General features: G+C 42.5%; 1 protein-coding gene across 2 annotated transcripts; it reads right to left on the reverse strand.

Moving 5' to 3' along the window:
• Window positions 1-507: 507 nt before the first annotated feature.
• Window positions 508-27660, reverse strand: LYSMD2 (LysM domain containing 2). Of its 2 annotated transcripts, XR_008446534.1 has the most exons (4): window positions 27235-27660; window positions 21575-21912; window positions 7636-7735; window positions 508-1330 (listed from the first exon to the last, which is right to left on the reverse strand). XR_008446534.1 is itself a non-coding variant. In XM_054042735.1 (3 exons), exons 1-3 carry the CDS (start codon window positions 27463-27465, stop codon window positions 1282-1284), a joined length of 618 nt encoding a protein of 205 aa, XP_053898710.1. In that variant the 5' UTR covers window positions 27466-27660; the 3' UTR covers window positions 508-1281. The 2 variants fall into 2 exon arrangements, 1 of the variants encoding a protein (XP_053898710.1); XM_054042735.1 differs by lacking the exon at window positions 7636-7735.

Genomic DNA, 27660 nt, shown 5'->3' on the forward strand with positions numbered 1-27660 from the left:
CGCGATCTCTTGCATATCTCTGCACAAAGTAGGTTTCCTCAGGCTCTGTACAAATATCAAATTTGTCCCTGTGAAGCAGACGTAGCTACTTCAGTTTCTAGCTTTTAGTGCAGATTTCCTAATCGTTAGCCCTCTTGATGGGTTAGTGAGAACATCCACTACTTAGTGCTCATTAAGAAAGTGGCCAATTTCCCCCCTGAAATAGACTAATTAAAATGGAAGCAATTTATATGAAAAGGTTTAGGCCTCCCCTATCCTATTTCCAGTCCTCTAAAGATTGCAAAAGTCCTCCAAGTAAATGAGAAGCAAGAACCTGCCAATTTTGATATTTCAGTGTAAAAATTAAAAAAAAAACTAGGGTAAAGAATCTTTGCAACTTCAGGAAGATGGATTATTACTCATATTGAAGCAATAAAGAGCACACCTTTTTTTGCTCTGAAATTCCCATTTAAAAACTGATGGAAAAGTCCTAACTATAGTGGATTAGTGAAAACCAGCCAGACTACATAATGAAGAATATTCATTTATTATGGGGGGGGGGTTGTTTAATAAAGTTACACTGAAAATATATTTGCACACAAGAATACATTTATGAACAATTCAAATGTCACTATAACACAAAGAAAAATACCTCTTACTATAACTTTTTCCCCTAAAGGCTTTCTTTACCCAATCAAAATCGAGGGCTAAATTAATCCTTTACAGGAACACATAGATGTTATTTATAGATGCACACTTACACACACAAAACTTAGGGATCAGTTCTGCAGCCTTGCTGCAGGCAAAACTTCCGTGGCAAATTTGCCTGCATTGGGACTGCAAAATCAAGTTGTAAGTATCATAAAACTTCAGTCATTTTATATAGTTAAGTTTGCCAGTGATAAGTGTAACTTTCTCCATAAATATTTAATCAAATCTCTCACACTTTATCTTAACAAGTATTTACAAACTGTACACTAAAGAGCCAAGCATCCTGCATAAAGGTGACTTCAAGGATATATTGTTGCTACCATCCTACAATTTACACAGAAGGAATATGAAGGCAATTGCTAGTTTTGCAAGGCTTACACCTCTTATTGATATAATTTAAGGAAATTAACCTGCGGAAGGCAGAAGAGGTCAAATAATTTCAGTGCAATTAGTCAGTGAAATTACCCATTCAGGACTTGTAAAAAGTACACCACGGTAATCAGTCTGAAAGGCTTGCTTTTGAATCAATTATTTAGTTCTTTAAGAACTGTATCTTCATTCCACGTTTGCAGGTCATCATGTGTCTGTCATCTACTGGTGATAGGAAGAAGTTGCATAGGGACTTTCCTCATCCTCCTCTCTGTAGGGGGGAAAATTAACATCACAGTCAGTTTAGGAAGATGTATAATTGACATACATCTCTATCAGGAAACTGCTATCATAAAGCAGACACCCACATCTATCCATGAAGAAACACAATGATCTCACCACTTTCTACAGCTGTAGTTACATTACTATGTATATTGTATAGTAATACTATAGATACTAAGTAATGGCTTCAACAAGAATATGAAATTGAAAGTAGGTTAAAAAAAGCAGTAGCAGCACAATATTCATCATCAGAACCTGTGCTAGGAAACAGGAATAGTGAGCAAAACTCTACACTCGCTACATCCCCAATACTGCAGGAAGCAACCTGAGGAACACGTGAGTGCAGAACCTGTCCCATTTTCAGTGATGTTGCTCTCCCTTGCCTTCCTAGATCACTGGTGTGAATGTGAATATTCTCGGAAAGAGAGTGTTGTACATTATTACTGTAGGAGCTTCTAAGCACTAGTGTAATACAACTGGGATCCTGGTGCTAGGTACTGTGAAAACACGAAGTAAAGACAATCCCTGCCCCCAAAAAACTTACAGGGATACCCTCTAAGGCTATCCAATGTTGGGAGCAGAAAGAAGCAAACCTGTAACCCAGAATGATTAGCTGAGCAAAAACCTCCATCCTACTCTGGCCAGCTACTGAGTTGGCCCTCTTCCTCTACATCAGGGGTCGGCAACCTATGGCACGTGTGCCAAACACGGCACGCGAACCGATTTTGAGTGGCACGCAGCTCCCTGCTGTGGTCTTGGCCCCCAGCCCCACTCAGCTCCCCTGCCCGCCGCTCTCCCCTGCGGGGGCAGAAGCTTGGTTCTGCGGCAGCCAAGCTTCCCCCTCCCCTGTTTCTTCCCCCAGCGGTGCTTTACCGCCCCGCCTCCTCTCCATCCCTGCGCCAATCAGCTGATGGCCCTGGGGAGGGGGAAGAGCGGCAGCATGCACCCAGCTCCGTAGAGGACGCAGAGAACCCCCCCACACTCAGCCTTCTGCCCTGCACCCCCCACACCCACCAACCCTCTGCACTGAACCCCCTCCACCCCAACACACACCCAGGTTTTTGCCCTGAACCCTCTCCCCCAGCCCTCTGCCCTGACCCCTGAAACACCCCCTCCCCCCCAGGTTTGGGGTCCCGGCCGCAGGCCCTGATCAGCCCTCTGCCGGCCTAGGTGAACAGAACCCCAGGCTGGCAGCGGGCTGAGCAGGCTGGTGGCGTAAGATCAGCATTTTAATTTAATTTTAAATGACACTTCTTAAACATTTTGAAAACCTTGTTTACTTTACATACAATAGTTTAGTTATATAATATAGACTTATAGAAAGAGACCACCTAAAAACGTTAAAATGTATTACCGGCACGCGAAACCTTAAATTAGAATGAATAAATGAAGACTCGGCACACCAGTTCTGAAAGGTTGCCGACCCCTGCTCTACATTATTTGCAGACCAGGGCAGAGGGATGAGGTTTAGCTTCCCCGCCCCCCCCAAAAACAAACAAACAAACACACCCACACACACACCCAACTTCAGCTGGAGATCAGAGAAGATGTGAGAGATATTTTAAGCCCTCTAATACTGTCTAGTCAGAGTATTCCCTTTTTACTGGGGATAACAGGCTGAAAGGTTACATTCAAAAATCAAAACCCAGTCTGAAGAGTAAATTATAGACAAAGGTAACTGTTTCAATGATTTGCACAAACGCTTACATCTAGAACCAATTTGATTATAAGGGGAAGGATAGCTCATTAAAATTTTGACCCATTTCATCTTGCTGGTAAACATAGTAGCTTGTTAGCTTTCAAATTAAAAATGCAACAGCAGCTAAACAGGATATGAGTAGGAGATCCCGGGGAAGAAAACTTTTTACTATTTTTTCTGTGCTCCTTAAAAGGAACAGACTATAGGACACTACAAAGTAACAGTTTAGCTGCCCAAGTGAAAGCTTGTCTCCCCTAGGGTAGAGGCTGTAGGGCTCACCTTCAAGCCAGCAGATTCCTCAGGGATCATTGTGGTTTCTAGGGAATCCTCCAGAGGCCAGGGCTTTCTGCATTGTCCAGAGGCACTGTGGAGGCACCCATGTTCCCTTCGTTGTGCAGGGATAGAAGGAACAGGCTGGGCCACCTTACAGACTATGGTCTCTATCCTGCAAATACTTGTCTGTCTTCACTGCAATTAACTCAGGCTGTTATTCAGGTTTTGCCCCTAACCCTGCTCCGGAATCATGTAAAATAGTGGTGCTTTCAGTCTGGGTCAGCTGGGGAAAGATGTCTCGTTTTTAAAGGGACAGTCCTGTTTTGGGGAACTTTTTCTTATATAGGCGCCTATTTACCCCTCCCCCCACCCCCCAATCCCCTGTCCTGTTTTTTCACAGTTGCTATCTGGTCACCCTATGCTCAGGGGTTTGACTAAACTACCCCCACAGTGACTTAAGTTACACCAACATAAGTATTTGCATGCACAGTGCTATAATGGTGGAGAGCTCCACCCGGAGACTGCATATTTATTTTATGCTCTTGTAACTTGTGGCACATGGTACCTGAGGCAACCCAGTCTTACTACCATCTGTCAGTCTAATGCCACGATTCTTGCTCCAGCATAGTCTGTATCAGTGACAGTGGCCTCTTTCAATAGTTTTCTTATGTCATTTGTTGTCCTCCTTCCACCAGGGGTTACCCAGACTGTAGCTCCACCTCTCCTGCTTTCCCCACTGGCCAGCAGAATGGTGCAATACATAAAGGAAGGCTGCAAATTACTATTTTTCCTACAGTGCACCAAAGGAGTTTTTTAATACCGCCCAGTGCTTTCCCTAGGACAATATGCCTATACTCCTACCTTTACCCTGGGCTGTATGCAGATAACATGATCTAGCCTTAAATCAGCAATGAAAGAAAGACTGTCAGTTTTCAATGGAAGCAAAAGCCAGAGATCAGGCTCTATGGCCTAAGTAAACTATTTAACCAGGAATTAATATATTGCACTGGTCAATATTACTGGACTGCCAGTCAGTATCACAGTGGGACAATCTAGGACAGTAAATGAGATGGAGTTAAGTTAAAATGGAAAAAATGATGATGTTTCAATCTCGCATGACTCAAAGACAAACACTTCTCCATAATGTTAAAAGACTCGCTCTCAAAGTGAGATGAACCATCATTATGAAACAGGCTGTTTTTCAGTTTGGAAGCAGTTATCACATTTTTTTTTCCAAACTTTTTGAAGTGTTTGTACAGGAGGCACATCTCAGTAATACCGCAGCAAGATAGCTGAGAGAGCAATTTATTCAGCCCATAACAACTATTAAGTGTAACATGATGTAGGTATTCCTAAAGAATAATTTGAGATCAGATACTACATTTTTCTAATCCTAGCACAAATATTCAAAGGAAACAGCATCCAGATCCACTACATTCATCTCTTAGCCACTGAAGCCTTCTAAGATAACCAGTGAAGTCCTTGCAGCAACTGGCTTAAAGCGGCACTATGAAGTCTGCATGTGCATAGCTGCTCTGAACCCAGGTAAATGCAGTACAACACAAGGAGGATGCTTTCTGAATAAACAATGTCCTTCCATAATGCTTTGGACTTCTGCCATGTAATAAGGCTCTCTTATGCACCATCTGTTTTCAAGTAGGGAGGAAATACACAAATCTAAGATACATTAGTAAACAAATTTTAATGCTGATTACTGTTTGTTCAGGTTCTGTAATAAATAAGCTTCAGTTACAATTACTTCTAAGAAGTCTAAATATCTGCTGGTGTCACTTTTTTTTATTTTGAGAATGTATTGTAGGCTATGCTGGAAATTATAATTTAAGATGAGAGCATCTGGTATAACCTACAATCTAGGGGTCTGATCCAAAGCCCAGTAAAATCAAAAGGAAAATGCCCACTGCCTTTAGTGGGGTGCAAATCAGGCCCTAAATCCTACTTATATTATTATTTCTGTAAGTAGACCTGGTGATTTCAATAATTTGCCTGCCGGAGTCCTGCAAGTAGAATTTGGTCATAAAAATTAATCCACTCTTTTCACTAGTAAAATACTTCTCTTGTTTTGTAAAAGTTGGGCACCGGCTGCTTGGTCATATTTTTGCTGCACTAGAAAGCTCTGATACTGCTTTTGTTGATGGTGGATGAAAAACAAATGAAAATGCCACTAACAAAGTTGTATTGGATGTTTGCGGTCCAAAAAACTCAACACAGTAAAAATTGCTCAGGGGAGGTTTGGTAGCAGCAGCAGCAAAAAAGAATTAAAAAACCACACGCTGCCAGAAAAGACCACTCACTGCAGAAAATTATAGCTGTTCTGAGGCAGTGTGAGGAGTCTATACACACCCATGTGACTCTGAATGTCAGAAGACTCCATCTGACAGAACTGGAGTTTTTTGACCTTCAGGGCTCTCTTCCCTTGGATTGGAATTATTCTTACATATTGTACAGGCACTTAAACCTTTTATGCATATCCTAAATTTACTTTTTAGGATAAGATACATCCCTCTTTGGATTTGATTTGTTCATGAATCCTTCCAGGTGGCCAGATTTGTGTTCGTACGACTTTTATCCAAAACCCAATTACATTAAAACCATTTAAAATGGCTGCCACTGTGTAACGATGGCCATTTTAAGAATAGTTCAGATTCTCCATCTGATCAAATCCCCCTGCCTAGACAGCTTCTCACCGTCCTTTCCCCAACTCCTGGATACATCCTCCACCCACTGTTTCTCACATGCTGGCATAAGGCTCCAAAGTTTGAGTTGCAAAAATTCCAGGAGAAACAAGACAGTGTGTGTGTGTGTGGGGGATTTTACTGGGGAAATAAAAATTATGAAAACCTTTTTAAGTTGGGGAGGGGGGTCTGTAAACCCCTTCTTTAACAAATGAAAAAATGATTGTCTCATTAAGGGTTGGTCAGTTTCTGTTATAGAAATATATGCACAGTTCTGGAGTACCTCCATATCTAGCAAAATATTCAGAACTTGAAACCCTTTTCTATAACTATCCTAAAAAAAGCCACCACACCTATAAGCTGCCAATGCCACATTAGGACATGAATGAAGTGTATTTTCCCCATTGCACAGAGATGTTTTCAGAGGGAAAAAATGGTTCCAAGGTGTTCTCTTCTTCTTCTTTTTTTTTTTCCTTGGGGGGAGTGGGTTGTGAGGTTTGACAATTGGTAGCTTGACCTAATAGAGAGGACTGGACAGGCAAGGAGCTGCTATATCATGGTCCCATATCAAAGAGAGCTTATTTTTTATCCCAACTGATGTGGAACCAAGTTATGGTACTTTAAGGCAGAATGCTGACAGCTACAGTAGAACTCTCAAACATTTGAAGCTATCTTTAGTCAAGAGACCAATAATTTGCTATGGCTTTTTAAACAGAGTAAATTGCAGCACAAAAAATGTTGCCAACAACTTCAAACTGTATATTACTAACACAATGACTGACAGATGAAAAGCTAGTGTAAATATTAAAATGTCAGAAGAAAATCAGTCCACCTACTGTTTTTGCTTGATGAAAATGAGTCACAGAAACATATGTAAGGAATATTACAGAAAGGCATAACAAAAGAGCAATGATGTAAATATACTGCAGCACAAGTACCCAGCACTAGCTCAGTGCCAAATAGTCCGAAGATTGTTTTTTCAATATTTCTAATATTAGAAATTACATTCCATAATTATCTGAGATCCAGAACATCTCTTAAAAAGTTACAATGCTAAAATTGGCAACAGTGGCTTTATGACAAACGCTTGAAGGTTTAATCATGTCCTAAAAACATTATTTCAGTGTGAGATCACACATTCCAATGCAACTGCAATTGCATTTATTTGAATGTGCTATTGCATATTCTGATAAAGGTATATACTGCGCAATCATTTAAATAAACAGCTGCATGAATTTCAATATAGAGTTCCAGCAACATGGACATGTCTAGAAAGTGTCCAGCCTTGGTACAGTGTTAGAAAAGTAGTAGAAAAACATGTTGTTGTTTTTTTCTAATTGGCATTTAAGATCTGCATGGACTCCTTGTTACCAAAAAACCTATTTGAGCAACCCATGCATTTTGGTTTTTAAAGCAGTTCAACTATTTTTTTCCCATGTGAAAAATGCCATTCCGCCCGCCCCCCCCCCCCCCCCCCCCCAAGCTGGATAACTCAAACAGTTAAAGCACTTTGATAAAAATTTATCTTTGGGCCAAGAATAAACATGAGAGATTTCAGCCCCAAAGGTAAATTTTTCAAAAAGTTAAACATCTGAAAATAGGAACTTGGAAGGAAAGAGGCTCTTAAGCCTTATGGTGTCACGATGTGGCTCCATAACATTGAAGACAAGAACTTGCAATCCTTATTCACATGATAGTCCTACTGACATCAATAGGAGATGTAGATGCTCTGCATGGAGAAAAGAATACTCTTATTAAAGACTAAGGCAAAGCATCCATAATGTAGAATAACCAAGGAATACTACAATCCAAGGATAGTTATATACTGTAGTTACCATCAAGGTATGATAGGGAACCATAAGTCAGTTAATTAACAGTGAAATGAGAACTATGCCACAATCAGTTTGCAAATCCGCAGCCAAAAATGGGCAAGGGGTAGCATTGTATGTTGATTCAGAACTGGGACAAATCCAAATGTCAGACTGATACCTAATAGATTCTTGAAAATGGAAACACTGTAGGCCAATTGCCAAAACTCAAGCAACCAAGACAACAATACACAAAATGTCGTATCGAACAGCAGGTAAATGTCACCATAATAAAGTCAACCAAACAGAACATTCATGCTGAGCAAGGTATGAAATGCAATCCACCTAAAACTTTTTCCAAGGGAAGATTTTAGTTTAAATTTCTAAGTATTCCACTGTCCAAAAGCTGAGTACTATTTAAGCCACATATACCTCTCCCAGCAGGGGAAGTCTCTTCTGAAAACAGGTACATCCGCTCTCTAGTGGGAAGGGTCTGCAGCCATGTGAAAAGGGGAGGCAAGCACAGAATATAGGCTAGAAATTGCATAGCTTTTTCCCAGTTGTGCCCTACAACTGACAGTCCCAACTGCACAGTGTTCACATAGACTGGCCTGACTGGACAGGGAAGGAGACAGCATTGACATGCTAGCTCCATTCCATGAGACTATGGCTCTTTCTCAAATTCATTTGCTCTCTTTAGTACCATGCAGTGGACGGGAGCTTACAGCTCCTAAAATTGGTGTTTGGGGGGGAAAAGATACAAGTAGGTCTTCTCCATCCTGAACTTCTATTTTAGTTAGCTTCTGTGATCTAAGTGAGATGAGGAAAACCTGATTAATTCTGAAGTATAAAATGGAAGCTAATACAATGAGTCCCGGCACATTGGGTGCTAGTCAGGAGCCAGTGAAAAATAAGGCTGAATGCTGGTTGAGGCCTCCAGTTTTCAATTGTAAATGACCTTTTTACTGGTAAATTCCACTGAAAGTTGGCTGGCTCAGGATTTAGGGTTTGTTTACACCATGACAGTGACATTTTGTGTGAAAGATTTATTTGTGTGCTCCCAAATAGACCAATAGCCCAATGCTGCAGAACTTACTTAGGCAAAAGTGAAGTCAAGGGGAAGTTTTGACTAAGGCCTGTGTGGTATTTTCACAAACTAGATCAACATTGACACATAGTAACACCTCATGAAATAAGCCCCTAAAATGAGAATGGGGGTGAAAGGCAGCTGAACAGCAAGGTGGAGTCTAAACACTTTGATGCACTTTACTAATTAAAAAATAAAAAAGTAAATGTAGCAAATGTAAATGCAACAGGACTTCTCTCTCAGCCAAAGTAGTTATAGAGCACAGCTTACTTCAGCCAAGTCTGGAGAAAGACAGAGCACCTGCTCTCCTCCCTAGAGAGCTTTCCTTGCTGATTCTCACTGCCAAACTTAGTGCCCAGCCCCCACAGCAAATCCCTCTCATACCACAAATGGGGATATTAACTGTTAACAGCTGGCCCAGAACACTGAAAATCCCTAAACTCAGGAATAGCAACTGTGGTTCTACCTTTACCTCAGAGCCGGCTCCAGGCACCAGCTTGGCAAGCAGGTGCTTGGGGCGGCCACTCCAGAGAGGGGCGGCAGGTCCAGCTATTCGGCAGCAATTCGGCGGATGGTCCCTCACTCCCGCTCGGAGTGAAGGACCTTCCGCCGAATTGTCGCCGCAGATCGCGATCGCGGCTTTTTTTTTTTTTTTTTTTTTTGGCTGCTTGGGGCGGCCAGAACCCTGGAGCCGGCCCTGCTTTACCTGGAAGAAAGGGATTAATCCCCTCCCTGTTAAACTCTGAAAGGTATTTTTTGTGTTCGTACAGCTTCTAGCACAATGGGGCCTAACCTGATTGTGATCTTCAGGCGCTACCAACCCATAAATGTTTAATAATTATAGAAATCTTGCCAATTTTTTCCTTACCGAAATAGATACAGGTATCCTAGCATTTACAATATTTCCTTATCTTTCTGTTCTTGCTGAAGGGACTATCTTGAATATTTTAAATCGGGGTTTCTCAAACTTCATTGCACCATGACCCCCTTCTGACAACAAAAATTACTACAAGACTCCATGAATCTAAGCCTAAGCCCCCGCACCTCAGGGGGGTGTGGAAGCTTGAGGGCCTCAGCCCTGGGCGGTGGGGCTTGGACTTTGGATTCAGCCCCGGGGCCCAGCAAGCTTAACAGCCCTGGTGACCCCATTAAAACAGGGTCCCGACCCATTTGGGGTCCCGACCCACAATTTGAGAACCACTGTTTTAAATGATCTAATGCAGTGTTTCCCAAACTTGGGACGCCGCTTGTGTAGGGAAAGCCCCTGGCGGGCCGAGCCGATTTGTTTACCTGCCCCATCCGCAGGTCCGGCCGATCGTGGCTCCCACTGGCTGTGGTTCGCCGCTCCAGGCCAATGGGAGCTGCTGGAAGCGGCGCGGGCCAAGGGACATACTGGCCACTGCTTCCCGCAGCTCCCATTGGCCTGGAGCAGCGAACCGCAGCCAGTGGGAGCCGCGATCGACCGGACCTGCGGATGGGGCAGGTAAACAAACCGACCCAGCCTGCCAGGGGCTTCCCTACACAAGTGGTGTCCCAAGTTTGGGAAACACTGATCTAATAGAAAACATTTAGTTGTCTACGTTTCCTAGGGCCACCACTGCAGATGGGATCAGAGAAAGTGGAGTAATACTGACTGGAGAGGAACACTTGTAATCTGAACTCACTATTGCATGTTCTGAGCCAACTATTTTAAAATGCCAGAAATTTATCACAGAGCCCAGTTCCTCTAGTTCCAGATAACAGGCCTACCCCACTCTTTGATGAACTTGGAAGCTGCACTTGGCCGGCAGATAGACTGGTCTTAGAATGAAACATTAATTTCTCTCTCCCCATTTGTTCACTGAAAATAAGTCCTGTTTAGGACCACACCAGAAGTATGATGTTAACTGAGTATTTATCACTTTTCCAATGTCTACAATTATGCAAGAATGGTCTGTCACTACAATTATCATCTCACTTAGCAAGCACTTTGTATTTTTATTCAACATCAGAGTTATCACAGTATTCCATAGGGCAAGTCTCCTTGCTTTTTAACCACCACACTATTTTAATAATGTAGTCTTCACACTTAACTTGCTTTTGAGACTGGCTGGAATCCATTAACAAACCCAGGAAAGACTATATCAGCAGCAGAAAAACCTCATTCTGTGACCAGTATGATTTAATACAATTTCTAAGGTCACTGTATGTTGACACTACAAGATTTTTCAAGTCAGTGCCTAGAATGTTCTTTACTGCATGCCAAGCAGAAGATGGCACAGTCATATGTACTGTCTGTCAACTTTCCTTCTAGCACAGCATAAGTTCTCTAAGGACAAAGCAGTGCTGGAATTCAGCTATTACAAGTCAGTGAGCCCACTCTTACCTAGCTATCCTGAGAAGTACCACAGGATCTTTCATGAACTACCAGAGGACTATAAATCAGAAGTACTGGGGAATGATCGGGGTCCTCAGTGAACTACATGGGCTGAGGACTACCATAATCCTTATTTATGCAAAGAGAGGTTTAAACTGTGCCCTGCTTCTTGCTGGAGGGGCTAACCAAGCAGAGGGATTCTGAGGCATTTGGCCTAGACAAGAAAGACATAAACAATGCCTTAGGAAGCATAAGGGGAGCCATACTCCTTACATGCTACTGACAACTTATTGGCACAAAAAAGTACCACAAGTACCCCAGTCTTGCACTCAAGCACAAGAGCTGGATTCTGTCTGTTGCCTTCTCAGGTGCTTTAGGCCTGAGTGAAGGTAGCCTGCATCATCTCCTGCTTCCAAATGTGCCCACATAAAACAAACCAAAAATTAGTGATAAATCTAATATCTTGCGACTAACATCCCAGAAAATGGTACCTCTATTTAATAATAGATACTTTTAGTCACTAGTTAGAGGGACATTCATTGCTCTGGCACCTGAGGCCCAAGGACTTCTAGGTATATTGTGTTGACAAGTTCTCAGAATATACTGAAATGGTCTAAGAGCAATATGCTGGATTGGAATTCTACCGAGAATAAAGGAAATGGCAATGAAAGACACAACATACAATGAATGATTAAGTTCATGTGCCATGGATTTAAAAATATTTATCTCCAATTCAGATCAAATGATCTTTCTACAGAGAACTAGTGTGCAGCAGTGTCAGCAGTTACCATCCTCTCATGGTTTAATTTCTAAATTATCTTTTGGCTAAAGAGAAGCATAAATATTTCAAAGCCTTGTTTCCCCTATGGCTAAAGTTGTTACCAGTACTGTATTATGTAACTGTCCTCTTCAGTATAATATTGAGAGGTTTTCCTCTATTATTTAGTATAAAAACAATTGTAGTTCATATTTAAGCACTTTCAATTAAACAGTCAAGAAGTAAAATTGAAATGGCCAAGGAGCTAGTTTTATGAAATATGAATAAGAGCAGTTTCGCTCATGTGTCCCAGCATTCCATAGGTTGATACCCACTTACGATCTAACACTCCAGTCCTAATAGAAGCAAACTCCCATGTCTATAAAGTCAATGGTAGTTTTGCCTGCACGCTGCCAGATCAGGCCCTTCCAAACATATTTCTTCAGAGTTCTGCATGCTCCCATGCCTTCCAAGATGGATGGACAGACATGATCTTCTTAGCACTCAAAACAGGACGCCAAATCTTCTTATTGTAGCCTCAGGCTAACAAACCACAGCATGCAGATCTGTACATAATTTTGCACTGGCCAATATGATAGGTTGTATGTGCACCTCATCAAGTATACTTTGCACAGAGAATTGTGCAGCCTTAAAAAAATAAATGGCATCAGTCTATATTCTACTGTTCTGCAGGAGAATGATGTCTTAGGATAGAGACAAGATTCAGCTGTAATGAATATCAAGGGGAATCTTTATGAAGGCCACTGTATATCTCTTTGGGTCTCGTCTCACAGATTAACTAAACACAGTTTCTCCTTAAATTTTGACCTGGGCTAGGCAATCATTGAAATAACAGCTTCCTACACTACAAGATGTAACTGATGACGCCACCATGTCACTGAATGGTCCTGAAGGCTCTATTACACTAACTATACTGGGAGCAATATTTTCCTTTTTTGTGGTTGTAGGTTGTGCATTGGAAAGAGATTTATGGACTTCCTGGATTTTTCCTGTTTGTTATTCGCCTAGCTTGTAAACAACTTTCCTAATGATTTGGTCCTTTCCCATTAAAAAACAAGTAAAAACAAACAAAAAAAACTGTGTTCCCACCTGAAGATGTCAAGTCTGGCTTTTTGCTGGAAGAATCTCTCTAAACAGAGATATAGGGATGACCAGAGTCAGCTTTCATGCCCACATAGCTTTACTCCATTTCCCACCACTGACAATGTAACAGGGCCTTCAGCACCTCTACCAGATTGTGAAAACTACAGGCCTCTGGGAATTGGAAGCTGCCTTCAATTGCAGGTTCCACATGTGCTTGTGGTCAGCTGTAGCAGATTGGAGGAGTAAATAGAAGTGGAGGGTGGAAATAAGACTTATTTTCTGTTAGCAGATTTGCTCATTTTGTTCAAAGGTAGGATACCCAAATAAGAAAAACTTTTCTCCACATCCATTATTTAGTATCTGCACTTCTGTTGTGTATATATTAATGTGTTCTGACCTCCAATGTAGCTGTCGGTATAACATACAATATACTGGCACCCAATATGGTGCATAGTTCATGACCAAGCTCAAGGACAAGCTTTATTTTCCAAGTTAAGAGCATCAGTAACAGTCATTACAGACTTGAATCCAAGCAGAGCTGTTCATTGTTACGTTAAGCACAGGCCAGGAAGCTTAGAATGTTTGTTTTAGTTACCGCAAAGAAGACTGAAAACTTGCTGATGACTAATTGAGGGCTTAACCCTGTATATCCACCCATAAACGGAGCTCTCCTTGAAGACAATGGGAATTTTGCATGAGAAGACCTTTCAAGACTGAGCTCCATACTCTCCCTAGTACTACGGTTAATGAGAAACTCTGCGCCAGTTATATGGTTCAACACCACAGAAGTTATTAGCTTTAATCTTAAAAACAATAATTTTCAGAAGTGCAAGTTATGGCTGTACGAGGGCAGATTTAAGATATACACCTTCTACCAAAGGGTAAAGGTAATTCAAGCTGCATATATTACGCCTTTCAGGGAGACAAGTGCCCCAAATGAACACTTGCACACATCACAATATTAATACATAAGTTTGCCACAGATTTTAGTGACCACACTTTTTCATTAAAAACAAAATGGAAAGTTTTATTAAAGAGATTTTTAAATACATTAAAATGAAGACAACTGATATGTTACTTTCTTACTTCCTCCTTCAGGAAAGGAGAATGGAAAGAAAGCATTACAACATTTTTATAGTGCTGTGTATCCCAACTTGCACCTGCCACCCTCAGCCCAACACAAACTGCAGGTACAGAAGGACATCTGTACAGATTTCTGTACAAATGCTTCTCACCCACAAATAATGAACACCAGTCATTGCTTACAGCACACACATGACAATGAGCATTCATTTGATACTTTAACCCCACTTTTACCAAGCATCCAACAGTTGGAACACGCAACATATCCTCAAATGCTTCTTCAGTTCATTGCGGTCTTTCTACATTTCTCTTTTGGCTGATGGTACTGGAGCACTGTAAAGTAAACAAGAACCAATTAACAACTTCATATCATGGATCTCATAACTGCTCCCATCCTCCCTCCCAGTGAATGAGCTGAGTACTAGGCAATTTAACAGAATTTCAAGTTACAGGTTCTGTTCCCAATGTTGCATGTTTGCAGTTAGCTAGCAGCCAGGGTGTTGCTTATATATGCAGACAAGGATTTTTACAGTGCCTCTCTTCAAATGCGGTATCATTCTAAACTCTGATGTGAGGGAAACACTAAATATCCATTCCTCCTCCTCCCCAGCCCAGTGGTCATAAGGCACAAACTAAAAATCATGCCCCCACCCCTATGCCCTAACCTACTGCATTCACCCAATAGAATTCTCTTAATGATATTTTAAAGAGCTTACAAATCATCTATTGGTATCTGAATGTTTAAAAAAAAACCATCATAAAACTTATGTCTGGATGTAATGCCCTATATCTTACTTAGTTGCATACACATTCAGAGTAGAGGTTTTTACAAACCACACACATGGGCAAGATAGAATCTTTAGTGAATAATTTCTGGAAAATTCAATCCTACAAAGTGTTTGTTTTTCTGCCAGCCGGGGTAAAACTGGATAACAATTACTACACATCCTTCATATCCCTGACATCTGCATTATATGGGTTCGCTGCAGACAACACAGTAGATAACAGTTTGGGAAACATGCACTTAAAGTATACCAAGACAGGGCAAAAGCAGATGTGCAAAAATCAAAGGGTAACCTGACTATTTTTATTTTGCTTTCTTCCATGCCCCAGCACCGCCGCCACCACCATACAAATCCTCTGTCTCTCTAAATATAATCTTACATTTCTTTGCTTGGTGGCCAGAGATTGAGTAATAATTTTACATTTATAAAGACCCCTGAAGGATCACAAAGTTCATAAATACTGTATATATACTACTACTGAAATACAGTCACCTCTGGGGAGGATGGCAGCAGACAAATAGTGCACAGCACAACAATGGCTGTGGTTAAAGATCACATGGAATTAACATCCACACAAGGCATACAGTACCTTCAGGTTTAAGGTCTAATTCAAGAGACCACCTTCACAACCTACATGTTATTCTGTTTTCTGTTTAAGAACGATGAAGGGCTGTATTTATAGCAGAGACTGGTTTAAGTATTCCAAAGCTGAGACTTTGGCCACTAAGCAATCCTACAAAAGAAGACTGAGGTCATTTCAAGGGGCATGGTTAAATGCTAGAATTTTTGGAGGGTGATGGTTAATTGAATTCAAGTATTCATCTTGTATTGCATTTACATTAGGCCTGATCCTGCAGTGGCTCTGCCTGCAGAACTGTTAAGCATAAGGAATCAGGCCTAGCATGTGTAACTGAGTTTCACTATGTAAGAGTGCATGTGATAGAATTTAAAAAAAAAAAAAGACACACCTTAAGGGAAAAAGTACTGAATGAGCAACTTACCACATGCCATGTCCCATTAGCCTGCATGTCACACTAGCCCAGGCATGCTGACAGGAGAAAGGTGATAGTTTTTCAAATTTTGGAGCCAATCCTCTGCTGCTGCTGGTGTCTTCTTTACTCAGACCTCAGATCCATTCTTCTACTTCCTGCTTCAAGATGCAGCAACATAACAAACATGTTGCTTTTCTTCCATCTTTGCAAACTGACATTTGAGTACATTCCAAAGCTGATGTACATCCCATAATCTCACATTATCTGAAAAGCTCTCTACTATGTGCCAAGGCCATTTGAAATAGAATGTACAGGGTTAGTGTAGCTGAAATGTAGCATTTTTACTTATTTTTCACTTTTACCTTCAAATAAAAAGGTCTTCATTATAGCCATACCATACTAACATGTAATGACGACAGAGCAACTTGACTGAGTGGCCAAATTGTGCTCAAGGTCCCATAATCCATTGGGTATGATAACATTACAATGCATTTTGTTGTGCACGTAGCTCCTTTCACACAAACTGCATCCTAAAAGGCTTTATAGAGTTAAATCCGTGCTTTTTTTCCCACCCTAAATCTGAGAGGGCAATGATGTTCTATGCACAGGAGAAAAGAGGTTTTTCAGATAAAATTGAAGAGCTGAGAGGGGAAAAAAAATATTAGATTTTGCCAGGTGTCAGAAGCTGCAGAAAAGCAGGTTTCCTAAACAATGGCAAGATAGAGGAGGCACATGCTAGAAAAAAGTGAGGGAGAAGAGAGATTCATGCAGGATGTGAAAACAAGGACGGCAATTTTGAATGGGATCTTGAAACAGTGGTAACCGAGAGTTCTTTGGGTGGGGTATGTAGGAAGGCAAGCAACACCATTCTGCACATGCTAGAGTCTGGAGAGCAATGACTTGAGGAGCTATGAAGAGGGTTCAGTAGTTAACAACAGTAAAAGCAAGCAGAGATGCAGACTTGGGAAGAGCGTTTATATTACTTACTCAAAACTCTCTAGGTTATATACAGACTGAGGCTACATCTACACTACAGCGGGGGGTCGATTTAAGATACGCAAATTCAGCTACGCGAATAGTGTAGCTGAATTCGACATATCGCAGCCGACTTACCCCGCTGTGAGGACGGCGGCAAAATCGACCTCTGCGGCTTCCCGTCGACGGCGCTTACTCCCACCTCCGCTGGTGGAGTAAGAGCGTCGATTCGGGGATCGATTGTCGCGTCCCGTTGAGACGCGATAAATTGATCCCTGAGAGGTCGATTTCTACCCGCCGATTCAGGCAGGTAGTGTAGACCCAGCCTGACAGAGGGCCCAATTCTGAACTAACACTGCTATAAATCCAGGGCAACCAATAAAAATCAAAGGGAGTTACTCTGATTTATACCTATGTAACAGATCAGATTCTGGTCCACAGTCTGTAAAGTGCTTTGGGGTTCTTTTGGATAAAGTGCCATATATGCTTAAGGCAACACTTGTACATTTAATTTTATTTGAACAGTACTGATGAAGGTCTAGGTGACTCAATACAGGTGAAATCCCACCTATATCATAAGTAAAAAAGTTACCCATTGCAACATTGTACAGCATGCTTATTTGAAGAATTGTAATGTCTCAACTGCTTCTAAGTTCACAAGATATCTGATTATACATTGAAACCCACCTGTGTGCACTTCAATGAGTGCTCATCTGTTTGAAATGCTGTAAGACTTACAAATGAGACTAGAAAGATATCAAATAAGTGCTCCCTCCCACCACATTGGGCACGTTGTCAGGGCTGTAGCACCAGACTCCCATTAAAGTCTATGGAAGTTGTGGGGAGAATAAAACCCTACATGTAGCTCAGTAACATTAGCCATTAAATTTACATATTTATTCTTACTCTGCCTCCTAAATTAGCTTTTTCCTGTGACTATAACTGTCAATCTAGTTTCTAAATGGAGGTTCAAGATGGAATCATATAATCAAGCTGTGCTTTTGTGCTTCATGCAGCATCATGACCCAAAAAAATCTGTACTCTTGTAATTTTGTTAACGATGCATACACAAAAGTGAATGCCGTTTGCCCTTTTTTGACTCTTTGACTGGGGAGAAAATGCAGCAATAAAATTTTGTTTTCCAAGCTATGATCCAGAAAACACATAAGGAAGCAGACAGGAACAGTAAAATGTTTTGTTTTGTTTTTTTTAAAACAGTGACTCTGAATGCAACTACTTTTTTGTCGAGGTCCTGAAATGAATTCCCTCCTATACATTAACATTTTATTGTGGGCAAGGGATGTTAAAATAAGCAAAATCCTTGCTGGAGACCTGTGGTCTCTGTCAGCCCAGCTTAACTGCTAAGTCAACAACACGTACTCACATGTTAATGTCACCTTTTTAGCAGGCTTATCATGAGATTCATCAGCGGAGGCCATTAAGATAGCAATGTCCTGCACAGTGTCCTCAACCATGCTAAAGATGACGCAAGTTAAATGATGGTGGCAGATGAATACCATTAACCCATGAAATGGACAGGGAATCCAGATCTGTACTCCCCTAAATGTGGAGAGGGGTGGAAATCTGAATCCAATTTGGATTTCATGGCCAGACCTCCTATCCACACAAAACAGACCAAACCAAAACCTGGAGTCCAATCTCTGACTGGTGGAAGAGGAGATGAATTGGAAGTGTAGACGTCATATCTTATGGTTCAACTCCTTCTCAAATTCAGAATTGCTCTGCAATGGTTTATTGTTTCAATAATTGTTTAAAGGGGAAGGGCTGTGGAGATATCAGGTTTCTAATGGAAAATCAAATATTTAAAATGGTTTATTAAGCTATATTGAGTTTTTATTATGCTTCAGATGTTTCTCCCCCCCCCCCCCTCCCCCCACTTTCTGAATGAAAAGGTATTTCCCTTCTCTATTTGGTTTCCTTACAACTGCTCTTCTGTGAGGAAATTTGCAAAATGTTTTATATGCTTTGTTTATTTTCTGGTAGGAAAGAGTTATTTCTCTTTTTGATTTTTGTATCCAAAGAATGCAAGAGTGTGAGGTTTTTTTTGTTTTTTTTCCCCTCTGCATGACCCAAATCTGGCTTGGGGAAATACAGCACAACAGTGCAGCCTATGCCAGTCAAATATGCAGATGCAGGGCCGGCTCTAGGCACCAGCAAAACAAGCTGGTGCTTGGGGCGGCACATTTTTAGGGGTGGCATGGCCGGGGCCAGAATGCCGCCCCTAAAAATGTGCCCCGGCTGCCCTAGCTCACCTCCGCTGCTGCTGCCACGGCGCGCGAAACAGCTGATTTGCGCGCCGCTACTCGCCCTCCCTCCCAGGCTCTCAAACCTGGGAGGGAGGGGGAGATCCCGAGTGGCCGTTTTGCGCGCCACTGCTCCCCCTCCCTCCCAGGCTTGAGAGCCTGGGAGGGAGGGAGAGAAGCGGCGCCCGCGCCCGGCCACTCGGAGTTTCCCTCTCCCTCCCAGGCTCTCAAACCTGGGAGGGAGGGAGGGAGGGGGAGACTCCGAGTGGCCGCGGCGCGGGCGCTGCTTCTCCCCCTCCCTCCCTCCTAGGCTTGAGAGCCTGATGGGAGGAGGCAGGGCTGGGGATTTGGGGAAGTGGCAGAGTTGAGGCGGGGCCGGGGGTGGGGTAATTAAAGAAGGGGGAGGGCGGCCAAAATTGTTTTTGCTTTGGGCGGCAAAAATCCTAGAGCCGGCCCTGTGCAGATGCATATCAAAAGATGGACAAGAGACTTAACAGTGGTGAGCTAAAGAAGAGAGCAGTTCAGAAAGTCTACCCTATGACACACAAGTATGCTAATCAGACAGGACTCTTAACTCAGAGCATCCACAGCCTTCTATGTGAGACAACGGACCTAAATACACATCCTCAGGGCAAGGGAGCTGTGTGTAGAGTGCAGTGAAAAATGAACTAGACTCACTGGGTCGTACATGACAAGGGGTTTGTCCAACAGCTCAACACTAGAATTGTATTGCCAAATCCCCTCCTACAAATATTCTTACTGCTAGCCCAGCTACTAACTTTTCTAGTTGCTATTACATACAGCTCAGGAACAATGCTTGTATATTTACAGAATTAAAAATATATTTAATTGCACAATAAGATACTAAATTATAGAATTTAGGTGTCCCTAGCCTCTGTTTGCCAGAAGCTGGGATTAGGTGACAGGGCATGGATCACTTGATGATAACCTGTATGTTCGTTCCCTTTGGGGCACCTGCCATTGGCCACTGTCAGAGGACAGGATAGGATACTGGGATTGATGGACCTTTGGTCTGACCCAGTATGGCCATTCTTATGTAGAATTTTAACTTAGTTCATCTGATACAGCAGATTTGGTCTTGTGAGGTGCTAAGCACTAAGGCTGTAAGTACCACCCTGCAGCATTTGTAGTTTTTGAGAAGCCTGGACTCTGACGTGGGCCCTTGCAGGAGGAAACACTGATCTTGCAGCCTAAATGACTGCAAGGGCTCTTGCAGTCCAAGTCTCTCATTGGGGAGAGAAGGGAGATGCCTCTCATCGGTTGGTTAGAAAGGAGATGCTCCACCTCCACCTTCTGTTTCCTGAGAGCTGGAGAAGTAGATAGTTTCTCCTTCTCAGCAGCTGGCATGCCGTCCTCTTCGCACTGTGGTTTTTCTCATGTACAATTTAAGGAGCAGCTCACCTGGGCAGGCAGTTGCCTGTATCTCCCTACTGAAGCCAACAGAGGGCTGGAAGGAACAACTTCTGCAAGGCTTGATATCTGGCTTCACTCCAAGGAACTACTAATGAATGAGGTTCCAAGGGGTGAACATGAAAAGTGTGGATTATTAGCCATGGGGGGCACTAAGAGGAGGAGGAGAAAGGTATGTGAGAGGAGAAGGAATGATGAACCTCCAGGGAGCATGTATGGCGTGCATGTTTGATAAGGAAGGGCCAATCCCCTACGGAAGTGGATTGTGTATGGAGATATGGGATGAAGCCACTAGAGCCCCCTCTTAGCTAAGAATGCATCTTTTTCCCTAGTGAAGGCAAGGCCTAAGGGAAGGTGAATGTATGAGAGTGGTAAAGGAGGAATAGACAGCTACTAGGGGGAATGAGCATTGCTTGGGTGAGAAAGGAAAGCTGTATGAGATTGGGCACATCTACAAGTGTGATTTGGGGGCCATTTCAGATTTTTGCTTGGGGGGCCTCAGTAATGTAGCATTACACACCTTCAGCTCCCACAGGGTCTTTGGGTGCTTGGTACTTTGCTGAATCAGAGCCTATATGGATAACCATCTACCAAATAAGAAATCTGTGTTATACCAACACTTTTTACACAACGTTATTCCTTCTCTGATTTATAGCCGGGGCTTAGATACAACGGTTATTCTAGATAGCTTCTTATACTATCCTAATCACCGTAGTATCCAAGAACCTTCCTATAGTCCATTATACAACATGATAAATGTGATTTGTGATGGGTGCTGCAAATAAGCCTAAATTAGAAAGATTATAGACATAAATATCACTAGTGTTTGTCCAAATGCTACAAAAAATAGGCTTACGAAAACTCAGATATAAAAAGGAGTAAGTGTTAGTCTGAAATTAGATGCTTCATTTTAAAGTCAAGTTTACCTGATATCTTCATCTTTTAGTTTCCTGGCTGCCTGTTTGGACAACTTAATCTGCAAGTCCAGTCTATGTAGAAAATCTTTGGCAGATAGTTCTTCGGGTGCAGCAGGTTGATTGTCAGGTTCTTGAGGACTGGGAGAAGAAGAACTACTCTCTTCCTGAACTGTTATTGGTCCTTCACCACAAAGAGAAATGTCAATAATTTCATTCTCAGGCGATTCCAGCGAATTAAGTCCATTGAACAGTAACGGCTTCTCTGATATAACTGGAATATTCAGAGTTTTCCTCAGGAATATACAGTCATTGGTAAATAGTTTATTTGCCCTTTTTATTTGTTCCATCTGGAAGAGAGAAGAAAAACAATTAAATTGAAGCAGTACTGATTTCTGTAAAGTACAGAATGCCACCATCCTCAAAATACACAACAGTCAACCAGTTTTATAAGTGGAGGACTTTCCTTGAAACAATTACTGTGTCTTAATTTAGAATATAAAAGGAGCTATTGCATATAGAGCATTTATTCTCAACTATGTTCTGTCTTGCCATTAACTCAGCCTTTTTGCTTTGCTTTCTTTGTCCATGAACGAGGCTTTATGCTACTGGAAGTCTCCCTAAGGGTATATTTTTTTGTTCTACATAAAGAAACTTTCCCTAAATTTGAGTATTCCATTCTCTTCAGAACCCAAATTTAGGCCACCTTTGCTCAGCAAAGAATACACAATAATGCAGGAAAAAAGCTGCATTATTTTGCATTCATGTTGGGGCCAGTCTGAGAGAGCAACCCCCAGAGAACTGCCTAGATTACTTAGACCTAAAGTATAAGTAATCCCAGCATGTGAAGGTGTTTAGGGCTTCAGGGGCACACTAAGATGTTTAGACCATATAAGCTGTCTGCCTATCTTGAAAGACCCACAAATAGTGAACTTCATGGGTTTTCGAGAAGTCAAATGAATGTTTAATCTGTGGTGCCACTCCCTGCTTTGGTGTGTTTGGTTTTACATAAATGCAGAGATCTCTAATTAGGTCCTGAATTTGGTCCCATATTTTGTGAGCACGGTAGTGTAGGTGGTCACTTCCTGGCCAAAACCAGCCATTGGAATTCTACAGCGTGAGCAGTGGCTACCCTCCTTATTTTACACAATCAATTTATACAAATATCAAAATGCAGTTTGGAGGCCTCACCACTGGGTGCTCCATCTTGATCTAAGTAACCTGCCCATCACACAATAGAAACTGACATCGCAGTGGGGCCCATCTTTCTACTATTATGGGTAGGGGCCCCACGGATTCTGCCGCTGCAGAATTTGCCGTGACAGTCACCCATAGCTGCACAACCTCAGCTTTCAGTTTTGTTTTTAATTGTTTCTAGCCCTAGAACCTTAAAAACAGGAACTAAATGCAAACTGATGAAGTGATAACTGCAGAGAGCCTGAAACAACAGCTCTGAGACATGTGAGCTGCCTCATTCATCTCTATCAGGGCCTTGTGCTTCCCAGGAGTTCATGGCGGTGGAATTTGCCATTTTCTAAGATGTTATGGAATTTAGCATTTTTGCACTAGAATCTGACATTCTGCTACATCCAAGCATGTGAAATTTTATTTTAATCTCCCTACCTTGTTGGGACCTGCCTGCAACTGCCTCTTGCTCTCCAACCTTCCCCACAAGGGAGTCAGCTGGATCACAGTGCACTCCCTACACTGCTCCATTTCACTAGGTAGTGTAGGTTGCAAAGCCAGAGCTGAAGCCCCAGCGAACATCTCAGGGCCAAGGCCCCAGAAACCAGAAGCCACCAAAGCATACAGAATCATTTATTTGCTCGATACCAAAATTCTGATTACACTGGTAACTGGAAGGCATGACTTTCTTTAAAGGAGAAATCAATCTACAGAACTGTAGCACAAAGGCTGAAACCCAATATGTCTACCATGACTTGCATTTGTAAAGGGACTAGCAAAATGATAGCTGATAAATAATGCACCCTAAAGCTGTTTATCATGCTTCACTGTAACTCTGCCAGCGATGGTTTGTTCTTCCTCCCTGGAATACTGCTTAAGTACATCTTCTTGTGGCCCTTCAGAGAGCCCATGTATTTTAGTGGTAGGAGTAAGGGACCCCTATGTTTTAATCTCCACTCTAAAATTCTGTGAGTAGTCTTGGGTACATCGCTTGAGAACTGATGACTAAGTTCAGTTACACTCACAGAACTTCAGTGCCTCCAATAAGGATTCATAGGTGTAAATGTGAGTGGAATTTGACACTGTGACCTTTCCTATGCTGGGAAAATTCATAAGCATTTCTCTGCACTGGCATAGGTCCACCTGTGGTAAAAATAGGTGAAGTTTGGAAGTTGCAATGCAAACAGAGTACAGGTATTTTAACCTTAATGTTGTTCAACCCTGGAACTGGACAATCTGGTGGTAAAAAATGTTTTTTAACACAGCCATAGGTGAAGCTGTACCGAGGCAGAAAATGCTTATGAACTTTCCTATTATACATGCCCCCTATGTTTGGAGAAAACAAACAGTAAAATAAAAATACTAATAGTAGTCACTTATTTAGGGATGTTGCAAGGGATCAGGGTGACCAGCTGTCCCGATTTTATGGGGACAGTCCCAATTTTGGGGTTTTTCTTATATAAACTCCTATTATCCCCCCCCCCCCCCCCCCCCGTCCCCACATTTGCTATCTGGTCACCCTACAAGGGAATAATGTTGACACTGTACAAAGCACACATCTTCTTGGCTTCGCAGGAGCAACATTTAACAATATTCTAGCCATCATCCTTTAAATTCCCACAACGACGTACCCATACTCACTTATTCTCTTAGAATATTTCGACTAAAGATTTTATTTGGTGTTTAACAGAATCAGCTTGATAGATCTTTACAAATATATTATTTATAAACATCAAAATTTTCCCAGATTACCAAAGAGATTACACTAAAGACCACAAACTAACATCTCCCCTCCGCCCCCATGCGATCTCTTGTCAGTTGTAGGCTTCGTCTACACTACATTACCCTTGTTCAGAACAGGTCTAGATGACAGTGACTGTCAACACTAGTGCTCCCATCATTGCTACAACCAATGGGAGCAATAAGGAAGGGAGCCATAGCAGAAAACTTTTGTTTACAGTAGGGTAGATAAATAAGGTCTTGGATATCCTTTTCCCTACCTGGCACGTGGATAGAATGGCAAGAGCAACTTGAAAGATACCTATGGTAGATAAACATGATGCCCCATGTTGTAGCCAGCACTCTTCTGGTGAAGGGAAAATATGTGGACCTTTTGTTTCCTTTAAAGACAATCAATACCTCTTCTTAAACAGCTGGAGGAAGTCATTGTTAGAGGTGTAAGTTCTTCATCCTCCTCACCCTCTCAAGAGATGAGGATGTTGCATTCACATCACTCTGAGCCTCTACTGAAGTAAGACCTGATCCAGCAGTCAACAGAAAGACTCTCTTAAACGTCAGTGACTTGGTTTAGCCCTATGAGGCAGAGCCGAGTGTGACTGGGATTGCTGCTAAAGCACTTTTCATTTTATAAGGCATATACAAAGATATTCTTTAATAAAAGTTGGTCCTAAGTTTCTATTTTAAAAAAATCTTCTGTTTACATTATGGGGGCGTTAAAACTCTAAAGCCTTTACTCAAGACTTGGTAAATTAAGGAGACTGCTAGGAATGTCTGGTAGATAGCAAATGGGAGTGAAAAATTAGTACTTACTTCTTATACTGTCACAATGGCAATTTAAATAGGGAGAACTAAAAAAAGCCACATCTTGACATCTGAAATTGAGGGCTAGATTACTATTTTGTTTCAGGTGTATTCTTTGACAGGTCTGGCTTAAAATGTATTTTAAGTAATTTAAATCAAAGTTAAAAATTGAGCTTAATTTTTAATGTTAGTATTCCATGCTACAACGCCACTCTGAAATACTGAAGTTTCTATTTAGAAATACATTTATACAAATGTATTTTAATTAAATTGAACTACAATGCAGTAGTCCCAGTTCTGAATAAAAACTAAATTTAAACATTTCCAACACTATTTGTCACTAGATGCGAGAGGTTTTTTTTTTTAAATGTGTGAGAAAAAACTAAGTTACAATGGTGAGTGTATAAATAAACTAATGGCAAACCAGTTCAGCTTATTCACAGAGTCTTATTGAGTCAGATTCTGCTTTCATTTACACCAAAAAAACTCAGAGTAATTCCACTGATTTCCACAGCATTACTCCAATCAGTAAGGATTAATCAGGATTTGACTCAAAGTAGAGTTACTCTTCTTTCCAAAAGGAAATAAAGACTTTGACCTTATTCACAATGGGAGCCAAATATTGTTAATTATAACTATATATAAAAAGCTGTTACTAGAAGGTTTTTTGTATGTTTTCCCTTAGGGCAGCTGAAACTTGGTTTGAAAACTATTATGACTTGATGCTAGAGAGAGCAGGTGGTGGTTTGCATGGGTAATGTATAGCACAGCTTATGTATCATGGCTCTCACAAGAAAAAAAATATTCCTATCTATAATGATCTGGAAAAGCTTATTAGAAACAACCATGTACAGGTTCCTGGAGCCTGCACAGTGGACTGGGCCACATTGTCATGTTGTAGATATTAATTTGAGATTATGATTATTTTTTTAAGGGATGGTTGTGGATTTATTACTGCAGCAATACATTTATTAAAGACTCACACCTGGATGAAGAGTCCCCATCTATGGTCTTCTCTTATTCACAGCTGGCCAGGCATTTCTTCATCTATTCCTGCAACTTCTGCTTTAACACATGGCCAGGGAGGGACTGAGCCCTCCTCCATCAGAAACCACTGGCTCATGGAGGGCCAGGCATTAACTCCCCCATCACCTTACTGTCCCCCCAAACTTGCATGTGATGAGGAGGGATTTTTCATCTCTACGCCCCCTTCTTCTCCCTTAGCAGTGAGCGAGGATTCTCACCTCACCCCATCCCTCTCACAACCTCAGATGGCTCACATCTAACCAAAGATTCCTGTCACTCTCCATCCCATTTCTTCTGGCTGACAGCTATGGTTGTCAACCCTCCAGGAGTCTCCAGGAAATAAAGATTAATCTTTAATTAAAGATATCATGTGATGAAAACTCCAAAAATACATCCAACCAAAATTGGCAACCCTACTCACTGGCTAAGGATTTCCCACACTGCGTAGCTCTTGTACCATATATCTGGCTGGGTATCCCTCCTTCCCTCTCCCCCCCGCCCAGATCCCAAGTGGCTCATACCTCGCCAGCGATCCCTCCTCCTGCAGCTGCGCTGTCTCACACAGAACTGGGAATTCCTCCCCCACTCCCACTGGTCTGGCCCATTAATTATATTCTGGTAGCTCCACATCGCAGCTGAGCTCAGGGCCCACGGCGCTGGGCCTGCGCACACGTGGTGCGGTCGGGGCCGGGTCTGGGCCCAGCGTTTACACTGTGAGGCGAGGAGGAAGAGGAAGGGCTGTGACTCCTCTTCTACAAACGCGGGCCTGCGGAGATTAGTGACTCGCCCGATGGCCCAGGGACCCAGCCGCCTTTCTGCGCGGCGCCTCGGCCACAAGCCCATCCTTCCTCGCGCCGGGCCAGGGCGCCCTCCCCGCTCAGGGCTCGGGGTCCCCGGCCCTCCCCCCGGGCCGCCCTTACCGTAACTCCATACTTGAGCGCGATGCCCTGTAGCGTGTCGCCCGCGCTGAGGCGATGCTCCAGGTAGCGCTCCGCCAGGGGGGCCGCGACGCTGGCCGTGCTGCCGTACGAGCGGATCTTGGTGCGGGCCAGGCTCTGCGACAGTTCGGCCTCCGACTCGGACTCGGAGCCAGAGCGGGCGGCCGGGGGCTCCTCCCGCAGGGAGAGCGGCACTGGCGGGAACTCTGCCATGACCCGCGCCTTCCCCTGGCCCGGCGGCTCCCTCAGTGCTGCGCGAGCTCCGCAGCAGCGAGCCGCGCAATGGGCATGGCCGGCTGCAGGGGAACTCGAGTCACCGCAGCGAGGGGCGGCTGAGACCGGCCAAGCGCCGATGACACCACAGCAGTCAGGGCAACAGGAAAAAAGTGCGCGGCCTCAGGTAGAATT

Source organism: Malaclemys terrapin, chromosome 10 (assembly GCF_027887155.1).
Source record: "Malaclemys terrapin pileata isolate rMalTer1 chromosome 10, rMalTer1.hap1, whole genome shotgun sequence".
Classification (NCBI taxonomy): Eukaryota; Metazoa; Chordata; order Testudines; family Emydidae; genus Malaclemys; species Malaclemys terrapin.

Excerpts from the sequence above, each read along its gene's own strand:
- LYSMD2 (XM_054042735.1), bottom strand. The coding sequence starts at position 27,465 with ATGGCAGAGTTCCCGCCAGTGCCGCTCTCCCTGCGGGAGGAGCCCCCG. Across the intron at positions 21,913-27,234 it reads CGCTCAAGTATGGAGTTACG|ATGGAACAAATAAAAAGGGC; the intron begins GTAAGGGCGGCC and ends TCTCTCTTCCAG. Across the intron at positions 1,331-21,574 it reads CTAAAAGATGAAGATATCAG|AGAGGAGGATGAGGAAAGTC; the intron begins GTAAACTTGACT and ends TCCCCCCTACAG.